This window comes from Chiloscyllium plagiosum, unplaced genomic scaffold, assembly GCF_037043375.1.
Source record: "Chiloscyllium plagiosum isolate Xiang-an unplaced genomic scaffold, Cpla_swu_hap1 HiC_scaffold_20, whole genome shotgun sequence".
Lineage (NCBI taxonomy): Eukaryota > Metazoa > Chordata > Chondrichthyes > Orectolobiformes > Hemiscylliidae > Chiloscyllium > Chiloscyllium plagiosum.
This window is the reverse complement of record NW_028270158.1, coordinates 39,246,528-39,261,272: the sequence shown is the minus strand read 5'-3', so window position 1 is coordinate 39,261,272 and position 14,745 is coordinate 39,246,528. Positions and strand designations below refer to the sequence as shown.

Here is a 14,745-nt window from a genome sequence, read left to right as displayed (position 1 = left end):
ACTATCATATTAATTAATTACTCTAGAATTCCTGCTCTTAATACTTTATTGCAAGCTTTTTTTTTGTTTCTAAAAAACACCATAATTGATCTTATACTTGACAAGTTATTTTTAAGAAAAAGAAAATAAAAGATGAAAGACCTAAATACAAACTGAAGACCTTACTTTTATATTAGAGTCTAGAAATATTCACCAATCCTATTTGCCAATTTGATGTTTCCCTACACTTGCATCACATTGTGTTTGTTACCTCACTCTGCCACTGGTGGCACAGATGGTAGGCCTCTTGATCCATGGCTTTTGTCCTCGCGCACTCACTTCACACTCTGGAAGCTTTACCTTTTGTAGTAAATCTTACATATAGCACCTTGTTCACCAAATTCTCATGCTGAAACAAATCCAAAGATATACTAATATGATCTTTGTCTCCACTCACATGAACCATGTACCCTTACTAACCATGTGGTGTAACAATTCCTTTCTTATTTAGAACTGCTCTGAGTCATTTCTTAGCTACAGTAATCAACATCTCATTTCGAAAAGGGACTTCACATGCCCAAATGAAAACTCGCACTATCAGGTAGCTGTCCCTTTAACTTAGGCTATTTTTTAATGTCTGCACCTGACTTTAATTCTAAAATTAAACTTGAAAAAGATATACCTTGAATCAATTTCCAAAATATATTCACTCTGTCTTTATTTCACTCAAACAAAGTCTCCACTCTCAGATTGTGTACAGTAGAAAAGTCCCTTTCTTTAAATTTTTATTCAGGAATGCTGAACTGTTTTATGCCATCACCAAATCACTTGTGTTACTTTCCACCTTTCTCCATCACCATTAAATCACTCACATGTCTAGTTAATTATCAATTTACCTGCAAAGTCTATCAGGGACAGTGCAATAACACCAAAGGAGGGCGAAATGGGAGAGGAATTAAATCAAAATGGAGTGGGAGGGGCAAATAAGGCACTCCACCACTCCAGTACCCACATGCCTCTAAACACATTTCTCATATAGAGTGACTCTGAACCAATTAACTACAGTAATTAGTTTCTTGTCCAAATGAGGAGCTTCAGATTCTGGAGTATTACTGCCACTATCGGGTAGCCACCTCCTTTATTCTTAAACTCTTTTTTTGCTGTCTAGATCTTGTGCTCTGTAATGTCTCACAATGTGAAAGCTGCCAAATGAATGTGAACTATATATGGGAGAGATCCTAGTGGATCTTTTTGGCTATTTAGGCAGTAGGACAAAATGGGCCTGATTGTCTGTACTCAGGTTTCTAAACAAAATGAAGGAATTTCATAAGTAGATGATAGTTCTTGGACTGTTCATTATTCATCTATTTTATTTGAAAAGATAACACCTTTTAAATTATGTTACTTAAGATATTATAACTGTTTGGATTTGACGGTGCCCTGTTTTTTTTCGCAGGTCCTATTGTGTGTTGTTCTTGGAAACGTTTCTTCCCTGAATGTTGATGATGCAGTTTGGTTTAGTGCTGCTATTTGCCTTCATTCTTGGGGCTTCCTGTGCTCTCAACGCTTTTGCCCCCCAGCAAGGCTCTTCTGATCCTTGTTATGATGAAGGAGGGCAGCCTAAGCGCTGCATTCCTGATTTTGTCAATGCTGGCTTTGCCAGGGAAGTGCAGGTGTCCAGCACATGTGGGAGGCCTCCAAACCGATATTGCTTCTACAATGAGAAGATGGGTGTGAAAACTAAGATGTGTCAAATCTGTGATGCTTCAGATCCCAAGAATGCTCACCCTGCCACTTATCTGACCGATTTAAACAATGCTCACAACCTCAGCTGTTGGCAGTCGGAAGAGTTTTCCAATCCCATGCACAATGTTACACTCACACTCTCTCTGAATAAGAAATTTGAAATTACTTATGTCAGTTTACAGTTTTGCTCTCCTCGGCCAGAGTCTATGGGGATATTGAAATCGATGGACTATGGGAAGAACTGGGTTCCCTTTCAATATTATTCCTCACAGTGCCGCAAAATGTACAATAAGCCAAACAAAGCAATTATTTCCAAGCAGAATGAGCAAGAAGCTCTGTGTACAGATGGATACACCGACCTCTACCCTTTGACAGGGGGCTTGATTGCATTTAGTACCCTGGATGGACGACCTTCTGCCCAAGACTTTGACAGCAGTCCAGTCCTACAGGATTGGGTGACAGCCACAGATATTCGGGTTGTGTTCAGCAGAGCTCACCTCCAGCGGGAGCTGGACAGACATTACAGTGGTAGAGACGGGAAGGAGGATGAGGCGAGTATGGTGAGAGAGTCCTACCATTACGCAGTGGCTGACCTGCAGGTCGGTGGCCGCTGCAAGTGTAATGGGCATGCTTCACGCTGTGTCAAAGACAAAGAGGGAAATCTGATCTGTGACTGTAAACACAACACCGCTGGCCCAGAGTGCGACAGGTGCAAACCCTTTCACTATGACCGACCATGGCAAAGAGCAACTCTTCGAGAAGCGAATGAGTGCTTGGGTAAGTCCAACCTTTTGGATATTGCTGTAACTATTGACAACTTCCTGCTTTCATAGCCAACCAATCAGTTTGTCAATGAGAGAGGTTGCCTGCACAACAGCAAGTGTGGAAGCTGTTAGAATCTATTATTACCTGAGCCCCTCGTCTTAGACACAAATTTGTAATGTGTTCAGGTCTAACCAATCTAATCGATTTTGTTTTAAAGGAGATCTTTAATAAAGTGGATAAGGCAGTGTTCTGTATGTAGCTTCTATGAAGATTAACAGGGATTTGTGTTTATACAGAATCTTTAATAAATCTCTCCACTGAAGGGGATGTTAAATCAAATGATAAAAAAAAACTTTGTCAAAGAGATAGGTAATAGCGTCTTCAATGAGGAGAGTAGGGTGAAAAGACTGAGGGGGTTAGAGAGGGGATTACAGCTTTGATTCTAGGCAACAGCAGGCACAGTAACAAATGATGGAACTATCAAAAACCTGGCAATGCTCAAGAGGCCAGTATTAGTGGACAATCCCAGGAGGATGCAAGGTTGGAGGGGATTACAGAATTTGAAAAGAGTGAGACCGTGGAAAGATTTGAAAATGTGGCAGCCAATTTGAGCAAGTTAGCATAAACAACGATGTGATATAATGACTGGAAATTCCATTATAGTGATGTTGATTAAGAGCTATATATTGTAGGATCTTTTACATCTACTGAGAGCTAATGTCACTTTCAACAATGCTGCACTCTTTGGCACTCCACTGAAGTGTCAACTTGAGGGTATCCCATTACACTCCTGACTTGTGCTTTGTAGTTGTTGGACATGCACTGAGGAAGACAGGATGTGAGTTTCTGGCTGCAGAATTCCCAGTCTTTGATTTACTCTTGTAGCTACACTATTTATTTGGTTTGTCTATTTTTTTTCTGATCAATAGTAGTCCCCAGAATTTTGATATTGTGATGTTAATTCCATTCAGCATCTAGGGGAGATCAATAACTTCTGTCTTCTTGGAATGGACATTGCCTGGCAATGGTTTGGTGTGGATTTTACTCGCCACCAATCAGCACCAAGACTGGATGTTGCCAAGGTTTGGCTGCATGGGGAATTAAATGCATCAGTTTCTGAGGAGTCATGAATGGTGTTGAACACTAAGAATGATCAATGAATATCCCATTTCTGATCTTATGTTGGATGGAAGGTAATTGATGTCTCACTGAAAATGGTTGGGACTAGAATATTGTCCCAGGTGATCCTGGGATTCTTGTGGTAATAATAATGTCCCTATCAAGACTGTCATCATCCATAGCAAGTAGATTTTTACCTATAGTCGGTTCTCTAATATTCTGTTTCAGACCCTGTTCTGCAACTATGACCTTCAGGACTCAGCCAAATCTCTCAGGCTTACCATTCCAAGCTACCATTGGTGATGGATACTGAGACACACCCAGCCCCATGGCAGGTTACATTCTGTACCCTTGCTACCATCACAGCTTCTTCCAAGGATTTTCTGTAAGAGAACCATAGCTTCATTGTGGTGGTAGTTTGTAATAAGGAGATTTCCTTGTCCAAGTTTGACCTTAGAATTAGAATTAGCATTCCTACAGTGTGGAAATACTGGCCCAGCAAGCTCACACTGACCCTCCGAAGAGTAACCTACCTACACCCATTCCCCTATTGATCTATATTTCCCCCAATGTACACCACCCTGAACACTATGGGCAATTTAGCATGAACAATTCACCTAACCTGCACATCTTTGGACAGTGGAAGGAAACTGAAGCACCCAGAGGAAGCCCACACAGACGCAGGGAGAATGTACAAACTCCACACAGACAGTCGCCCAAGGCTGGAATCAAGCCCTGGAGCTGCAAGACAACAGTGCTAACCTCTGAGCCACCGTGTTGCCCCAATGCTATAAGACCTGATGCTATAAAACTCTATGGGGTCTAGAGTCCATATTTGGATGTCAGCTCTAAATAGTACACCACTATGTCATGTGGTCATGTCACTATGTCAGATTCTGGTTGATCTGTCTTGCTGCTGAATTTGGACTTATCCAGGGATGGTGATGGTGGAGCCTTGCTACTGAATTTAGGGAACAGTTTGATGAAAATTATTGACTGGTTTGTAGGTCAAATGTCCAATTTTACATGTATAACTCAAGGTTAGTGAGGAAGATTTTGCAGAGTTGGTTGAGGTTGGCAAACGTGGTGCCACTGTTTAAGAAGGGCGGTAAAGACAAGCCAGGGAACTATATACCGGTAAGCCTGACCTGATCATTATGTGGAGAGCTTCTGACTGCCCTGTGCGATTGACAAATTGTTTCCATGCCCCTGGACTGATATCAGACGCTGGCTTTGACCTATTGTGCCTGGACCCCTCAGCAAAGGCTCCCCCCTTGACTTGCTCAGGCCTGCAGACGGCCAGAACAAACTTCTTTCCTTTACATTTGTGCTAAACAGTTAGGAAAGACCAAAATAGATACCTCTGGTTGACAGGGCAAGATGCAACAAGGCAAGGCAGCAAGGCTCAGTGGTTAGCACTGCTGCCTCACAGCGTTAGGGATCCTGGATCGATTCCACCCTTGGGCGACTGTCTGTGTGGAGTTTGCACATTCTCCCTGTGTCTGCATGGGATTCCTCTGGCTGCTCTGGTTTCCTTCCACCATTCAAAGATGTACAGGTTAGGTAGATTGGCCATTAACAAACATGTAGAGTTAGACTCCATGTACCAACCATTAAGAAACAAACTGGAAATGATATAATCCACCTCAGCAAACTGGGACACATAAATAGCAAACGGGACAGAACACCGATGCTTCACCGATGATGTTACTTAGCATGGTGACGAAACATCTGCAAACAAATTTACCAGCTCAGCAAGCAAGTCGACACCGTCATCCACAATCTGAGCTACAAATCTTCTCTGGATTGGCCACGCTAAATTGTCCCATATTGTCCAGGACTGTGTAGGCTAGTTGGATTAACCAGGGAAAATGCAGGGTTACAGGGGTAGGAGGACCGGTCTGGATGGGATGTTCTATAGAGGGTTGGCATGGATTAGATGGGCTGAATGGTCTGATTCCACTTTGCCTTCCCATAGAATCCCTACAATGCAAAGCCGAGATGATGTAACCATCCAAGTAGGGTCCAGTGAACACCGTGACAGTGAGTGAAGTGCCCAGCAATGCAGCCTGGTCCAGTCAATGAGCTGAGTATCTGTCCCCAAGTGCACAGCATCCTTGCTGTGGTATTACAATGATAGTTACCAGTGTTACTGAGGTGCAGCACTGAAGTCCAGAAGCCTCCCAGAAGTGGATTAGACATGTGCCATGAATGTTCTTCGGAGCTGGCACATATCAAATGCCAATGTCTGTGGACATGGGGTGTGTATGACTGCATGCCAATAGAGTGTGCTCTGAAATGGTGCTGCCTGCTGTCTGACATGCAGGTCTCCCCAAGGAAGTAGAATGCTGAATTTGGCAGGTACCAACTCTGGTTTCCATGTCAACATTTTCTTGATATCTTGCTTGTTAGGCAAGTTTGGTAAATGGAAATCTGAATATTAATGCGGTGAGTTGGGCAATCAAAGTGTTTTACAAACAATAATCCTCTTTACTTGGCAACTTGCCACTGCACAATGAGAAACTCACCACATGACTTGTGAAAAGCATAAAAGATGACATGAGCTGTTCCTCGTATGGTATAGAGAGAGAGAGGTTTACTTTTCATGGTATGGAGGAGGTTTACTTTGTTCTGTATAAAGGGAGGTTTACTTTGTATTTTAGCCTGTGCTGTATCTTACATTGGCATGTCTCATGGGGCCAATACAGAAAGATCTTTTAATCTGTATTTAATCCATGTGGAGAACTATTTACTAGGATAGATAAACAACAAAGCTGAATTTGTTCTATCCCGATAGCTTCTCTCAGTCCAAATGCTCATGTGCTTGCCCTCATTCTACAGTGCAACATCTTTCATAACATTATCAAGTATCTTGCCTCAGTAAGGCACTTGATATAGTGTAAAATGAGGAAGTGTTTTACCATTTGGATACGTGTGTTGGATAGTTCTAATTGGTTTTGATTTGCCTTCAGGCAGAAGAAATCTCCAGGTACAAGTGATGCTGGTAAAATGTGTTGCTTCCTAAAGGTTTATAGAGCTGGCCTGCGCAATCTGTCATTTGCTGTTGAGGAGCAGCTTGTGGATTCAAGGTTGCTGATATTCAGCTTGAAAGTGTCGGCACTGAGTGTCTGATTGACACTTGCAGTGAAATAGAAAGGGAGCACGGGAGGGGTTTAATTTAGCAACTGTCACTGAGATTTGTTTAAGATTTTCAGAGTTCACAGCTTTGTTATGCTACTTGTGGCAGATGCCATCCCATTGAAATGTTAATGAAGGTGTACTTATGGGATAAGGCTTGCTTAGTGTCTCTTTAGGTGGGTCATTAGAGGTTTAGCTTTGAGTCATCATATTTTTTACATGCGATCTCCATGAATATTTCCATTAGCTGAGAGGTCATTGTCACCTGTGCACTTCACTCACACCTTCTTAATTTCATTAATTTTAGTGTTTAGCATGCACAGTAGTTCACAGTCACAGCTTCTCTCAGTTCTCATCTGCCTTTGTCATGTTAAAACATTTACCATTCAGTCCACTGACAACCATTCTACTACTTCTATTTCTCCTCACTTGCAGTAGACTATAGGGGGAGGGGGGAATTGGTTTGGGAGGGTGGGTGGGGTTGGTGTGCAGGGGGTGGGGTGCTTGGCTATGGGAAAACCTAGGGACTGAATATTTAGCTGCCATATCATTTTCAAGGCAACTTTCTGTATGCCCTAGCTTTTTGTATTTATCTGTCTACATGTGTCTGTATTTGTGAGTGTGTAACTGCAAGTCTCTACCTTTGCATCTCTACTTTATCTTTCCGCCTGTGTATTTGCATCTGTATGTTTCTGTTTGTGTGTTTTTGTCTGCGTGCATGAGTGAAAATGTGCATACATAAGTCATTGTTTGTTTGTGTGCATGCCTGTGTGTGTGTCTGGTATTATTTTGTTTAGTCATATGCATGTTTGTATGGGCCTGTACATTTGCATCCGTATGTGTGACTGTGTGGCTGAGTATGTTTGTATCTGCATCCATTCTTTATAAATTTCATTTGTACATGCATGTATTTGAGTGTGTGTGCACCATCTCTGCCTTAGCTTATCTACTGCTGAAATTGTCAGTCATGCCTTTGTTAACTCTCGACTTGACTATTCTAACATATGCATGACTGGCCTTCTATGCCATCCACTATAACTTGAAGTCATTCAAAACTAGGTGATGGCCTAATGGTATTGTTGCTGGATTGTTAATCCAGAGACCCAGGTACTGTCTTGGGGATCGAGATTAGAATCCTGCCTTGGCAGATGGTGGAATTTGAATTCAATAAATATTTGGAACTAAGGGTCTAATGATGACCATGGATCCATTGGTAATTGTCAGGGAAAACCCATCTTGTTCACTAATGACTTTTAGGGAAGAAAATTGCCATACTTACCTGGCCTGGCCTATGTGTGACTTCAGACCCACTGCAAAAGGTTGACCCTTAACTACCCTCTGGGCAATTAGGGTTGGGCAATAAATGCTGACCTAGCCAACAATGCCCACATCCTGTGAATGAACAAAAAAACCTCTGCCCATATTCTAACTCACATTAAGGTCTGTTCATCCATCATTTGCGAGCTTGCTAACCTACATTTCCCCCTGGCTAGGAAGGACACTTAGTTTGAAATTCTCAATTATTTTCAAATCCCACCATGGTCTTGCCCCTCCCCATCTCTGTATTCTCTGTTTCACACAATCAAATGTACTATTCATTTATGAACGGAAAAAAAAAAGCAATTAAATTTTGCTGAAATAAAGGCACTCTGACTAGAAACACTAAAAAAAAAGTCATTCCTGCAAGCCTGGAGGAACATGTTGAAGTTGTACATTATCAGGCAACTTGCATGTGGAGCTGGCTTTGTGGAAACAATCCTCTAAGACAATTGTGTTCCTTTAATTCTAGCCTCTTGAAGAACTCCATTTTAAATTGTTCCAACTTGGTGGCCCTGTCTTCAACTGCGTTGACACTACTCTCTAAGTACCCTCTTTATACCTCTGTGCCTGGCTATCTTGTATTTCTCCTTAAACTCCATTTTTTTGACCAAGCGTTTGGTCAGTTTCCTTAATATCCCATTATGTATTTGGTGTCAATTTTTGCTTTATTATGCCATTGAAGAGTATTCTTTGAAGAGAGACAGACAGACACGGTGGCACAGTGGTTAGTACTGCTGCCTTACAGCATCAGAGACCCAGGTTCAATTCCCACCTCAGGCAACTGTCTGTGTGGAGTTTGCACATTCTCCCCGTGTCTGCGTGGGTTTGCTCCAGTTTCCTCTCCCAGTCCAAAAATGTGCAGGTTAGGTGAATTGGCCATGCTAAATTGCCCGTTGTGTTAGGTGCAGGGGAATGGGTCTGGGTGGATTGCTCTTCAGAGGGTCAGTGTGGAATTGTTGGGCCGAAGGGCCTGTTTCCACACTGTAAAGTAATCAAATCTAATTGCAAATGGTCATGAAGTTTTTTTAACCTTTCTGATGAACATATTAATCAGCGTTTCTGAAGAATATTGGTAAAGAGGATGACTGCTCTAAGTGGCTGAGGAAGTTTGTAATTGGTGGAAGTACTGACTGTCACTTTCAGTTTGGATGATAAATACACTGAATGAGGTGCACACTGAATGAGATTTCATGCTGAATAAGATACACACATTGAGCTACAAGCTAAATGGGATGCACGCTCTGAATGGTATGCACATACTGATACACACAGTGAACAGGATGCACATACTGAAAAGGGCATGCACTCTGAATGGATCATGTATGCTGAATAAGATCACGTGAACTTACTAATGAAAAATGAAAGAAAGTCTGCTTCCCTTGGGAACCTGATGGCTAATTCTTCTGATTTATTAATTACTCAGTAAACTATGTAGAATACTTCATGCTGGGCCAAATGGCCTAATTCTGTTCCTATATTTTATGAATTTATGAAGGTGTGGCATCTGCAGAATCTTCTAATTATGTGAGTTTCAGTAATTTAACAACTCACAATCACGTTGTGATAATGACTCCGATATCAGTTGTTACTTGGAGATCATTGATTTTACCATGAGATCATTGATTACTACACTGTTCCTGATCATTGTGCAGTTATTATTCCCGAAGCTGAGGGCTTCTGGGGATCTTCACTAGAATGAATGAAGAGTGGAAATTTTGTATTCTGGGAGAAACTGATTATTCAGAAAAAAGAGATTGAAAAGCTAGAACTCCAGGATGTAAATGATATATTGAGCAATTTCTTTTTAAATTCATTCAGAGTCTAGGGTTAGGAATGTTCAAGATCTGAATGTAATTCTTGGCTAGGGGCAGTATGGTGGCTCAGTGGTTAGCACTGCTGCCTCATAGCGCCAAGGACTGTGGTTCAATTCCAGCCTTGGGTGACTGTGTGGAGTTTGCACATTCTCCCCGTGTCTGCATGGGTTTCCTCCAGGTGCTCCGGTTTCCTCCCACAATCCAAAAATGTGCAGGTTAGGTGAATTGGCCAAACTAAATTGCCCATAGTGTTCAGGGATGTGTAGGTTAGGTGCATTAGTCAGGGGAAAATGTAGAATGATAGGGTAGGGGAATAGTTCTGGGTGGAATACTGTTCGGAGGGTCGGTGTGGACTTGTTGGTTTGAAGGGCCTGTCTCCATATGATTCTATGACCAGGTTGTGATTAGACTCTGACTGTGCAACCAATTGTTGAGATTGGACACTGGCTAGCCATTGGTGGCTCTGATTGGTTGTTAGCTAGAAACCATTGAGAAGCTACTATGAGAGATGCAGCAAATCCACTGATTAATGAAAATGAAAGAACTGCTTTAAATCAGAAAAAAAACCCAGAAATTGCTGGAAAAGCTCAACAGATCTGGCAGCATCTGTGAAGAGAACTCAGAGTTAACATTTTGGGTCCAGTTCTGAGGAAGGATCACTGAACCCAAAATGTTAACTGCGATGTCTCTCACAGATGCTGCTAAACCTGCTGAGCTTTTCTAGCAACTTCTGTTTTTGCCGCTGGTTAATGGAGCTACTAGACCTTGCTGATTCACATCGTTCCAGTCCCAGAGGCTTTGTGGTTCAATGTTGTTTTGACGGTTGCTGTCGAGTCATTCCTCAAGATACATTGAGGGAGGATTAGAAAGTTAGAAGGTCACAGGAGTCACGATATTAGAATATTTATTTAAATAAGTCTGGGAATACTTTTGTTGGTGTGGCACAGGCAACAATGCACTCTTGTGAAGCAAAGAGAAAAGAAGGATTAGAGCTTAATATAATCAATGGGTGAGTTCAAATCACATGGAGGCACTGTGAAAGGTTAGTCTCACTGTTCTCCTGATTACCGGTCTGCATGGAAATGATAGTTAAAAGAAGTAGCAGCTGATAGCAGGCTCCATGAGTGAATTACATATAATACAGAGCAGTCTGCCTGCTACCAGTTCTGTGCCAGTGTATAGCTCATTACCCACTTCATGCCATGACCCAGCTGTCCACAAAACCACTTCCACATACAGACTGCCTGATAATGTGCTGCTTCAACAGAAGATTTTTTTTATGTTTGCTGGAGTGATTTTCTCACAGTTTCTAGTCAGGGAGTCTGCATTTCAGCAAAATTCAATTACTCTTTTATTTTTGTTCCTAAATGAATGGTGTGTTTGGTTGTGGGAAGCATTGATGGTTCAGGCAAATTCACTGGCAGCAATAGGCCAGCAGTTCTATCAGATGTCCGGCATAATATGTGTTGGATACAGAGAGAAAAAAAACCCTCTTTACACTGGCCATCAAACCAGTCCCAGACCAGGTACAAAGTGGGTTAGAGAGTAAAAACTCTGTGAAACCAGTACCGCAGACAAGGATGCTGGGTGTGAAGTGCAATGACTTCCAGGGTGGAGGGAACCCTGAGCAGAGGGGAAGTCGGTAAAGTGAGTGGGGTGGGAATAATGCGGGTGTAAGGAGTGTAAAGTGAGCAGGTGGTTATAGTGTGGATTCTACACTGGGTGGGATGGGGATTGTACAGCATCTAGGGAGGGATCATTGGGCAGCAGAGGTTAAATATACGCACAGCAGAGGTATGTATAGTGGATTGGAAAATGGAGGGAATACATCAACAGCAGAGTGCTCATGCTGACAGGAGTGGGGAGGTTACATTGAGTAGGTGGTACTCTGCTTTTGGTCCATTGGTAAGGAGCTACACTGGGCAAGGGCTACAGAGGGAAGGAATGTCATCAAGCAAGGGAGACAGTGAGCAAACATCTAGCAGGCAAATTCCCTGAGCAGAGAGCAGACAAAACAAGATACATTAAGCAGAGGGTATACTTGTCAGGGGATAGAGGGGATACTCTGGACAGGGGATAGTTTGGGCAAGAGTTATACTGAATGGGTGGTACTATGGGTAGTGAGTACATTGACAGGGGGTTACGTTGGGCAGGGGGGATAGAATCATCGTGTCATAGAATTTTACAATACAGTAAGAGGCTCTCCAGCCAAAGGTACTCTGAGCAGGAGAGATTACAGTGAGCTTTGTACAAATGAATAATGCAGACCTTTTCAGTTCTATTTATTATTTTGTCCCTTTCTTCTGTCCCTGATAAGTGAAAGGACAGTCATTTTATGGTCAAATCAAACTGACTACATTTTTTTGCCTTCCTTTCATTTCCTACCTTCACTTAACAAAGCTGCAGAGATTACTTTATGTAATCTAAGTAAATTCTCAGGAGGCTTGTTCAACCTTTTGCCCCTTTGACCTTGGGACCCTAAGGAGTTCCTCTGAATAGGAGATAATTTGCCCTTGTATCCTTCTGTTCTTCTGTCCCATGTTTCCTCTTTTCTGGGTCCACCTATCCCTGGGTACCTCTGACCCTGGGCACCTCTTCCCAGGGCCCGTCTTTTTCTGTGCCTTGTTGATGTAGTTATACACATTCCTTTGAGTAATACACAGTATTCTAACCCATTCTAACAGACACTAAGTGAGCCCATTTTCCTGGCGAGAGTGATTGGGGCCCCATTTTTGGCATATGATTGCCTCTGTTTCACACACGCACAGTTTTGTTTAGAAAATCTTTATGTGCCCGATTTTTCATTTTATCAATTCCTGGACCCCACCCTGGCGTCATTCCAAAATGGGTGTGCAGAAACATTGATTGATGTGTATCTCCTACAGGGCACTAAAAACAGAGCTTTTGAGACAGCTTTCATTGAAAACCCCCCACACCTATTAAACATTGTATTTCGTCAGAGCTCCTTGTTAATCAATCAGCTAATTTCACCTCCTCTAAAAGTATTTTTTCTTTATCATTTAAAAAAATCCTGTTGAAAATAGGCAGCAGACTTGATGCAGAGGGAACTGCAGATTACTAATGGCTTTCCCAGCTGTTGAGATATGTTGGCCTGCTATTATTAATTCTACTGTCTCATCTACTCAGTGCCTCAACAAAAGCCCTTGAGTCTTATTGTGAGTTTGGCTCAGTACAGCATTGAACAGCACCTTAACACAGGCCTCGTTCACATAAACAAGGGCCTCATTTGACATTATTCAAACTCAAGCATAGTGCATACCACTCTGAATCCCTTGAATTATATCCCTTCCCAAATGGAAATGTAGAACGTGGGACTGTTGCAATTATTTCTATTGTATAAATCCTCCCAGTTCCTGAAGACTAAGTACAGCCACTAGTTGGTAAAAGAGCAAAGGATTTGGTGCTTGACTCCTGCTGCATTTTATGATTTTAGCCACTGCTACCGTAGAGAGCTAAAGGAGGGGTCACACCACCTCGAGTTCCTGACCCTTGTCATTACCCAGCCATTCCTGACTGCAGTGTTGGCTGGGCTGACACCTAATCATCAAATAGCTGACACCATTAGACTCACACATCATGGTTGCTACTGAGTTTAAGCACAGGACTACAGCTGTAGGACTTGAATCAGCCTTTTTGGGGAAGAACACAGCTGCTTTCTTGGAGTGAATGGTTTGAATTAAGTTTTCTGATTTGTTTAGTTTTTAAAATTTTTTCAAATTGGTTAACAATGCTATCCCAGCGATTCATTAGGGATCAGAACAAATGAGCCAACTCCCTATTTCACAAGTATTTAAGAAAATAAAAAGCATGGAATTGGAGAAAACTCATTAACAACATAGAACTATAGAATTAAACAGCACTAATCTAGCCCACTGTGCCTATGCTAGCTCTTTGAAAGGCCTTTCATTTAATTCCATTCCCCTGCTCTCCTCATTGTGAATCTGCAAATATTTCATTTTCAAGTGTTTATTTAATTTAATTTTGGACACTATTATTAAATCTGCTTCCAGACAGCATTCTCCATATCAGAGGAACTCCCTGAAAAATTGTTTTAACTCTCGTGTTGCACTGGACTTTTTTGCCAGTCAGTTTTAATTAGTGGTTTTTGGTTACTGATCTTTCTGCTAACAGGAACAGTGTTTCTTTATTAACTTCATCACACTCCCAATAATAGTGAATAATTTATTAAATCTCACCGTAAAACCCCTCTGTTGTTATGAGAACTCTGCTTCATGCCGTTGAGTCCACCTAAGATCTCTTTGTTCCTGTACAACTGTAAAAATTGTACCGATAAATTTATGTTGCCTCTCCCCCTTTCTATCCAATTGATTTGCTTCACAAAAGCAAAATATTGTGTATTCTGGCAATTTAAAATAAAAATAGAAAAAGCTGGAAAAAATATATCATTTGAGGAGAGAGAAACTGATTAACATTTTATGTCACTCTCAAAGGTCACACTGAAAATTCATAGATGTGAAGCATTAACTCTGTTTCTCTCTCTGTAGGTGCTTGCCAGATCTGCTGAGTACTTCCAGCACTTTCAGTTATTGTTTCAATTATTCACACATCCAGCTGTAAAATCCAAAATGATGGCTGACACCATGGTGTTCAAGCAGCATTGTGGAGACCCCACATAAAATGGGAAAAAGCTGAAAGAAAAGAAATTGAATCTTTTCACGTTTGCCGACATTAAATTGCATCTGCCAAACAGCTGCTCAGTTCACTAGTCTGACTATGTCCTTCTGAATCTGTTAGTCTCCTGCTCATTGTTTACTATATTATCAAAAATGCAGTATTGTGAAATCCAATACTTCAAATTGAGATTGACAGATTTTTGTTAGGT

The 14,745-nt window shown here is 41.7% G+C and overlaps 1 protein-coding gene across 2 annotated transcripts in view; it reads left to right on the top strand.

Moving 5' to 3' along the window:
• The window catches only part of LOC122560669 (netrin-3-like), a 180,966-nt gene that overhangs the window by 19,000 nt on the left and 147,221 nt on the right, over nt 1–14,745 (top strand). For both annotated transcript variants that reach the window (XM_087997825.1, XM_043711558.2), the window contains exon 2: nt 1,436–2,502. In XM_087997825.1, the coding sequence (XP_087853951.1) occupies nt 1,476–2,502 (1,027 nt within the window). In that variant the 5' untranslated portion in view covers nt 1,436–1,475. The remainder of the gene's footprint in view (nt 1–1,435; nt 2,503–14,745) is intronic.